The sequence below is a fragment of the Tinamus guttatus genome, unplaced genomic scaffold (genome assembly GCF_059628265.1).
Source record: "Tinamus guttatus ecotype Peru unplaced genomic scaffold, ASM5962826v1 Tinamus_guttatus_pri_ptg000503l, whole genome shotgun sequence".
Lineage (NCBI taxonomy): Eukaryota > Metazoa > Chordata > Aves > Tinamiformes > Tinamidae > Tinamus > Tinamus guttatus.
The window spans coordinates 1,923,703-1,931,988 of record NW_028289037.1 but is presented as its reverse complement, the minus strand read 5'-3'; the positions used below and the strand labels follow the sequence as shown (position 1 = coordinate 1,931,988).

The 8,286-nt window shown below is 48.3% G+C and overlaps 1 protein-coding gene across 2 annotated transcripts; it reads right to left on the bottom strand.

Annotated features, from left to right (window-relative positions):
• Positions 1-1,993: 1,993 nt before the first annotated feature.
• TAC1 (tachykinin precursor 1) lies at positions 1,994-7,679 on the bottom strand. Of its 2 annotated transcripts, none has more exons than XM_088533437.1 (6): positions 7,575-7,679; positions 6,854-7,001; positions 6,685-6,781; positions 6,104-6,127; positions 4,652-4,705; positions 1,994-2,635 (listed from the first exon to the last, which is right to left on the bottom strand). In XM_088533437.1, exons 2-6 carry the CDS (start codon positions 6,974-6,976, stop codon positions 2,586-2,588), a joined length of 348 nt encoding a protein of 115 aa, XP_088389563.1. In that variant the 5' UTR covers positions 6,977-7,001; positions 7,575-7,679; the 3' UTR covers positions 1,994-2,585. The 2 variants fall into 2 exon arrangements, with proteins under 2 accessions (XP_088389563.1, XP_088389564.1); XM_088533438.1 differs by having other exon boundaries at positions 7,579-7,589.
• Positions 7,680-8,286: the final 607 nt, after the last annotated feature.

Sequence of the window (8,286 nt, the reverse complement as noted above, 5' to 3'; positions counted from 1 at the left end):
GCCTTGGGGTCACCAAGTGCCTGTTGTGGCTCCAGCAAGCTGGACATGGCAGACTCGGGGCCTACCGGAGAGGGGGAGCTTCTTGGAAACCTGTGCCCAGCGCCAGAGGGCCGGAGGTTGCCTGTCTGCCTGGGCAGGTCTTGGCCCAGGGACCCAGTTGAGCCCAGCAAAGCAGCTCGCAGCTGCCCCTTGGGGTCCGAGGGAGACAAAGTGGGAGGAAAGCAGAATTTCGGCTTCCTAAGAGTCCTGCTGAGTCTCAGCCTGTTCTTGTTCCAGGCTGGAGAGGTAGGCTGCTGCTCTTGACATCCTCTGAAAAATTGTGTTGAAATATTAAGATCTTTTTTGGTGGTGTTGATAGAATCAAGTGGTACATTTTAAGCTTTTAGTGTGTCTGTCTTATTTGTATCTTAATATTTGCTTTACAAGCACGTATACTGATGTCAGTTGTAATCTTACTGTTCCAAACATAAATTAACATAACAAACCTGACATTATTTTGCCAACAAAAATTAAAACAAGTTGTCATTCTTGAGACAGCCATGTAACAGGAGAACATTTTGGTGTTGGCGAGTCCACATTTTCCCTTGGGTGAAGGAGTTTTGCGAGGAGATCCAGGCCCAGCTCTGTGCCGGATGCTGTTGATCAATGCCTGTACTGTGCTTCAAACACTTAAAAACGTAAACGCTGCGTGTGGTTCCCGCTGTGTGTGAGTATGTTTGCAGCGTTTGCACTGTGGGGAGGCCGGTGAGCTACACGAGCAGTAGGGCTTTCTTCTTTCTGCTATTTCTCCCACAAGTCACCCTGTAATGCATGCTGTGACCCCTATGGGCCTTTAAGGATGCCGGAGATAGCATTTATTTATTTATTTAGTATTTTTACCCTTCACAGAGCTTTACTCAGCACACATTTCTGCGCTCATTTTGTCGCGCCTGCTTCCCAGCAATTAGCTTGCTGTCCTCATCAAGCTCAGCAGGAGCTGGCGTAGCAGTTCATTAAGCCTGAAAATGAGCCCTGGAGACATGAGGATCCGACAGCTTGCTAATCCAGTGCAACCCATGTCTGTTGCACTTATGTGATGCCTGCCACGGGCCCAGTTCCGTTTTCCCACCCTGTAGCCCTCATCTTCCTCACAAACTGACAAAGCGATGCCAGGATTCAGAGTCAGGACCGAGGTGGGAGCAGGACCTACTTGAGGCGTGGAGTGACCCAGGGACTGCATAACTACCAAGCACAAGGCCCTGCACCCACCTGCTCTCTCTGGGAGGATGCCTTGAATTAACCTGAAAAGGGCATTTTCTCAGTTCGCTTCCGAGATGAAGAACAAGCCCAAGGAGACAACTCTGCGCTGCTTAGAAATTCAGCTTGTTTCCGCTCTTTGTTTTCACTGGTGATTCATCTGCGATCAAAGTTAATGTGATAATGTAAATTAAACAGAGCACTAAAGCTTTTAGCAGGTGGAAAGAAAATAAATCTCTAGCTGCTTTGGCATCTGATGAGAGGTATGTGACATTTTGAGACTCTCCTAGAAACATAGTAACCAGATATTTTAATTGAAGTGGTAATTACAATCACATTTTTCCTCTTTCAGTGCATTGGTTCGAGTCAGTATGTGTTTTTATTGTGAATCTGAGAGCTAGCATTTATTAAAAGTTTATCTTTCAAGGAACAAACCTGTAATAGCAGATGAATTCCACTGCAAATCATTCCACTTTGGAGTTGTAGGATACGCTGATTCCTTTTTATAGAATACACTTTACTTCTTGAGGAGTTTCTGCCGGGCTTCTGATGCACAGGACCTTGTGTGACCCTGGGAATGACCATCTACCTTAACAGGCCCCAAGGAATTCACCAGAAACCTTATGTCCCCTCAACAGAAGGAATAAATTAAACTGATGATAGCTCTTTTTACTCTCATTCCTATACAATATGTCTTGATCCATTTCTCACTCCAGACCAGTTTTGGAAATAACGCCATCACTGTCACCAACAAGAGTATGTTGCAAAATCCCCAGAGACATTTTTATTTAAAATGTTACTATCATAAAACTCCAGACAGTGAAATGAAGACCCTGGATTCACATTCAGCCCTTCCCCACTCCCCGCATTTCCAATGTATAGATGCGCCATCACAAAACGTAAAACATGCTGCAGTGATACAAATATATTTTTTTGATACGGAAATTACAGTACATTATAAACCATGAAAACAAATTGAGGCACCAGACTGTACATCAGTTCTGTTCTGCACTTGTTGTGAAGCTGATAGAATCGCTTTCCGTGAACAAAAGAATCTGGATTTTGTTTAATGAACGTAACTTTACAGGGCATATCAAACAATGTGCTTTGTTGTAAGACATCACCAGGGTTGCTGCTCCAGGGGAGCCCTCCTTTGAGAACCACAGCACACTTAGACAACGTGTATCGCTGCCACAATATGAAAAATAATCATTTTATTGAATGTACAACTCAACCCCTCCCATCAATTATTATTAAATAAATAATTACTCCATACAGTGGTTAGTTTACATTGCACTGCATGGGCCAGTGGAACAAATGAAGTTTAATAAATAACGCACGGGAATGTCTCATTTACGCCTCCGCTCGTAACTCTGTGCTATGCTCCTCTCGGAGGATCCTGTAGAAAAGGAAACAGAAAGAGACACGTTGGGAAGCCCTGTGTAAACTGCAACAAGCACGAGCAATGGTAGAGCTAGTGAGCCCACCACTTCACCCCCACCATCAGCTCACACAGACGTGAACAGCAGCGGCTTCATCTGGCTCCTGCAGTTAGGGCTTGCCAGACTGGGCCTAGGCTCTTCTGCTAAACAGGCAATAAAATTGCACTTTCTTTCTCCACATGGATTGATTTCAGTATCCCTCCTGCATGTCTGATTTTTCTAGATTCCACATGGAGTATTAACCTGAGTGCACGAGCTGTGTGGGGACGTCAATGTTGGACGAGGATTCGAGATTCCAGGGCTGCAGCACCCTGGCCTGACACATGAGACCTAACATCAGCACTTACACCTAACAGCATAAACCCTCTAATGCCAGGGGCCTCAGAGGGATGCTGAATAACAGAACAAAAAATAAATAAAGAGAAAAAAATACTACCTTATAGCATCAAGAAAAGGAGAGACTAATTCCTGTCCTGTGCATTTTTTGGTGGAAATTTAACATTTAACAGCTAGGAGGGGCAGGAAACCTGAGGCAAATTCCTGATCTTGTCTGATTACACAGTGATTGGGACCATCTTCTCCTCAACAGGAGCAAAAGCAACTTCTTGCCATTTTTATCTCAGGGAATTGAGCAGGAAAGCGGTGAATTCCTGTTGAACCTGTCAGGTAGGTGTTACATAGCCTGCCAGGATAAAATTTCATTACTCCTCTCTGACAGAGATAAATACTTAAATGTCATGTAACAGTATTCTAACTACACCAGTGTTTTGGAAATTAGGGCAATAAAATCCTTGCCTTTTTAAAAATATCTTTGCTATACCTTACCTTCTTGTATGAATATAAATGTAATCCCAATGGAAGACAACCAAATTTATCACTTCCAGTCTATTTACTTTCATGGTAGTGGGTATATTTACAGGTATTATGCATTTAATAGTTATTGCCACCACAGATAAAATGGTATGAAATTATTCATGATACATAGCAATTTGCAAAATGATGCAGGGAGCAATATTACTAGTCTGAACAGAGTTTAATTGAAAATAAAAGTTACTGACAACCATAATTGCAGAATATAGATCACAGCATGTATCTACATAATATAAAAGTGTCAGCTAGTAATTTAACTTTTATCATTCATTTAACAAAACAGCGAGAATTATTTCAGAGACATGAAATAGGCGTCAGGTTTTTCTTTCTTTTTCTTTTCTTTTTTAATTCCTTTTCTAGGGAATTAGCTGACACTTTATGGCTCACTGCAAGAGATTTCCCGCATTACTACGTTACAGTACAGTACAGGAAAGCTGGAGGAGCTCGGAATTACCCTGAGGGGTTGCTCACAGGAAGGAGCAGGTTTCTGTCCTATATACAGCACGGGGAAAATAAGAGGTCACAGGATGCATTCAAAGCTTACCATGCTGTTTGTTATTTGTAAATAAAATTAAAAACTCTGAGAGGCTGGGAATGTTTAACTGTTTGAACTGAAAAATGAGGGAGTGATAAGGCTAGATCTCTGCTTTCAGCTCATGCTTTGAGTTTATCAAAAACAATGATCTGCTAAGAAGGTGAAAGAGTATCTTTGGCTGAGCAGATTTAAAAGTTTAAAAGAGCATTATGATTTAAGCTTCCAAACTTCTCATGATATGCCAGTAATTTTTTTTCTTTAATATCATTTTGCAGACTGGAAGAACACAAATAACATTAGGATAAGGAGAGCAAGGAAAATGCCCCGGGGAATCTTACTTGATTTTCCTTGCATTTTGGCAGCTCAAGCCAGGCCTGATCACACAAGCATTGGAGTGTATTGAACCCTGAGATATTCAGATTAAGGAAGAATATGCTGATCCCTTTTCAGAGAGCTCTGGGTCTGCACCGTGCAAAGCCTGCTTCATCCATCCCATGGCACGGAACAAGGAGGTAACAGAATTAAGCAGCTGTACATTACCACATATCAGATTTAGCAATATACCTACCAGAATTTAAAGATCTTTTGCCCATAAGTCCAACAAAGGAGTCTGTTTTATGCCCTGAAAAAGAAATACATATTTGGAGATATTTCAATGCATTTTAACTAGATAGGCTTTTAAGACGTGTTCTCATTAGGAAGTAAGGCACAGAAACTGTTCATCTCACACATTAATTTTTCTCACCACTCTCAAACGAAGGAGAGGGTAATCACTAGGAGTACAGATTAGACCAAAGCACAGGCAAGTTAGTGAAAATCTTCCTTTATTTGAGGGGAAGCCAGTGGGACTCTGTGTCTGGACATGACTGAGCTAGACAGTCTGGCTCTATTTTTGGAATATTCATGAGTTCAAATATTACCATCCTGTCCCACTATTACTCCTCGAGGCACTGGTTGTGTAGAGGATTAATTACTCCAAGGTTTGGCCTATAGCATGTATCAGACATAGTGATAGCTATAGTTTCAGCTAAGGACCAAAAAGGAGCTATTCTTCTTTTCCCAGGCTGACGTGAGGCCAATTTATAAATTTCTCTTTGGAGGGAGCTTTGCTTGGCTAATTCATCTACAAAATCTGATGAATGAGTTTTAGACCTCACAGGTATTAACTAGAGCTGAAGCAGTTTGCGGCAGCTATCATTTTTTCACTTTAGCCAGCAGCTATTTGTCATGAGCTTTGGACGGGACCCTCCTTAATTGTTCTTCAAATAAATAATCCCGCTGATAAAACCTAGTGACTAACAGAGAACATTGGGATACATATGGACCTCTGGGGACAGCTGACAAAATACAGGAAGATCAATTTTTACTTATTAAAAAGTCTTCCAGATCCCGTCTAAGGTAATTGCAGAGAAAAAACTGTTTGTCAGCGTGAGCAGCAGGTAATACCACGCTGCTGACACCATCTCCCCCTCGGTGTGACACAGGTTTGAGCCAGACAAGCTTATTAATGGTGCACGCCAGGCTTGTTTACTCAGCAGCGCATCGTCGATCAGCCCATGCCATGACGGGGCTCTGCTCCACAGCCAGGCATCGCTGTGGGCCCCGCTACAGCGTCTCACATGTGAATCCATGTCATCACTCAGAGATTGGGGAATTTGCTATTCTGCTATCTTAATTCTTTCAGCCCGAGCGTGGCGGTAAGCCTGCCTTGCCCACAAGAAAGGTTTGCAGAATGGGCCCCAGAGAAGCAAGAGCTGCAACATTCACACATTAATGCAGACTGAAGTCCCAGAGCTTGCAGACATTCATTAAATCTTTGCTGCTGACTCTTCTATCCTTTGAGAGGATATTTCACCATCACCTGTGTTGCCAGTCCTCAGCTGAACAATCCACTAAAACATATTGTTCTTCATCTGAATATCTTTTAACAGATATTACATTTATTATTTAATTATAATAGATATTATTAATATAATAATATATATTAAATATTTAAGATGTTGCAGATTTTTAAACTTACTTTTATGAGAGATCTGGCCATATCCTGCATGGAAGAGGAAAGAAAAAGAAGGCAAAGAGCTATTGAAAAAGGATTGGCATATACATATGCTATTTCTGTGATCCTTTGAAGAAAGAAGTACAGAAACCAGACCCATATTCAGTGTAGGGAAAATCAAGGGGACGTTTACCACCACGTCTCTCCTTGAATAGATTACAAAGTCTCATTTCAGTTAAAATGACACGGTCTGGGTCTGTTTAGATCCAAGCTACTCTGCCAGACTCTCGGTTCTCACTTCACACTAGAAAAGGCGTCACTAAAGGCGCTCAGCACCGCGTGGCAGTCACAATGATTTGGGTGCTCAGATGATTTAGCGGCGTCTGTGCAGGTGTCACCGCAGTGTTCCCTACACGTATTCATTTACGGGCTATAGTTAGTGCCACGCTTCTAACGCTGGGACAATTTCGTGGGGCAATTTTACCCTTGGCTATTTCCCAGCCGACGAGTTTGTCCCGCACGAGACTTGGGGTGAGGGGCGGGAGGAAGGTGGCAGTTTCGGGAGGGTTTGCAGGGGAAGGTGCCCCCCGCCCTGTCCCGCTCACCGGTGTCGCGCTTGCCCATGAGGCCGAAGAACTGCTGGGGCCGGGGTCTGCGGGCCATCCTCTGCAGCAGGTGCTCGAAGGGCAGCGGCAGCTCGTCCTGCGCGGGGCGGCGGGCGGCGCTCAGCGACGGGGCCGCCCCGGAGCCCGCCCGCCCGCGCCGCTCACCCACCTTGCCCCGCTCGCCCTCGGGCCAGGCGGGCCAGTAGCTGAGGTCGTCGCTGGCGCCCATCTCCTCGGGCAGCCCGTGCGCCGAGGCCAGCAGGAGCACGGCGAGGGCCAGCGGGAGTCTCATCGCCGCCTCGGCGTCCTGCGGCCACCTGCGCGACCCGGCCGGGGGGGACACGGCGCTCGGGTAGGAGCGCGCCTAGACGCACGCAGCCGCGCGGACGCGGGGATGCACGGGCATATACATCCCCCTCCCCGCTCCCCACATATACATATGCGCCTGTAACACACCCTCGCACGTAGCTATAGGCATGCACTAGCTGCACGCACAGCTGCGTTGGGATGCACACACGTATAGATGCATGCAGCCCCCCTCGCACGTATGGATCCACGCCCACCTCCAGGGACGCACCTTACACATCCATACCCGTCTCGGTACACCCACCCAGGTTACCCCCATGCACACTCCCGGCACATTCTGCGCACCCGTACCAGCTGCGCACACCTGCATGTGGACACCGCTCCCCACACACAGGCGCAGCCCCACGCGTGTCCCGCTGCGCGCACACCCCGCACGCGCGCATACACACACACACACACACACACACCCGCCGGCGGGCGCACACGCAGTCCCGCACAGAAGCGCCCTTTCCCCCCAGCCCATCTCCCGCAAACACAGAGGTGGGCGCACGCACACGGACCGGCCCCACCCGCAGAGACCCCACGCACCTCGGGCGGGCGGGCGGCGCTCCGTGCGCAGTGGCCGTCGGCGGGCGAGCGCGGCGCTTTATAGACCGCGCGCGGGGAGGGCCGAGGCCGCCTCATTTGCCTAAACGCAATTACACCCCCCCCCCCCCCTTTTATCGTGACACGCGCGGCACCGCCCCCGCCCCCACGGGCAGCCCCCTCCCCCCGCGCCGCCCCTCCCCGCGGCATCCCGGCCACGGCGGAGCCCCCCCCCCCGTCCCTGCTCCCGGCATCCCGGCCATGGCAAAGCTCCCCATCTCCGCTCCCGGCATCCCGGCCACGGCAGAGCCCCCCCGTCCCTGCTCCCGGCATCCCGGCCACGGCGGAGCCCCCCGTCCCTGCTCCCGGCATCCCGGGCACAGCAGAGCTCCCCGTCCCCACTCCCAGCATCCCAGCCACGGCGGGGCCGCCCGCTGCTCCTCCTGGCATCCTGGCCAAGCAGAGTCCCCTTGCCCCTCCTGCCGCCCCAGCCCAGGGTCGCTCCAGCCCCCGAAGATGCCCAGTCGCTGTTCGGGGAGGTTTCCCTTCTCCTCACGGCCTGGAGGATGGAGGTAGCGCTGGCGGCTCGCCAAGAGCTGCTGCCGGGGGCTGTAGGCACAGGGAATGCGGTGGTGAGTGGTGCCAAGGGACTGCAAGCTGCCTGCCAAAGCCACTGGGCACAGGGAGCCACCGGGCATGGGAAGGACACTG

Bases quoted from the DNA above. Each gene is read 5' to 3' on its own strand.
- TAC1 (XM_088533437.1), bottom strand. From the start codon at position 6,976: ATGAGACTCCCGCTGGCCCTCGCCGTGCTCCTGCTGGCCTCGGCGCAC. The intron at 4,706-6,103 runs GTAAGTTTAAAA...TTTCTTTTTCAG, and splicing joins TGGCCAGATCTCTCATAAAA to GGCATAAAACAGACTCCTTT. The intron at 2,636-4,651 runs GTAGGTATATTG...CCTTTTCTACAG, and splicing joins CAAAAGATCTTTAAATTCTG to GATCCTCCGAGAGGAGCATA.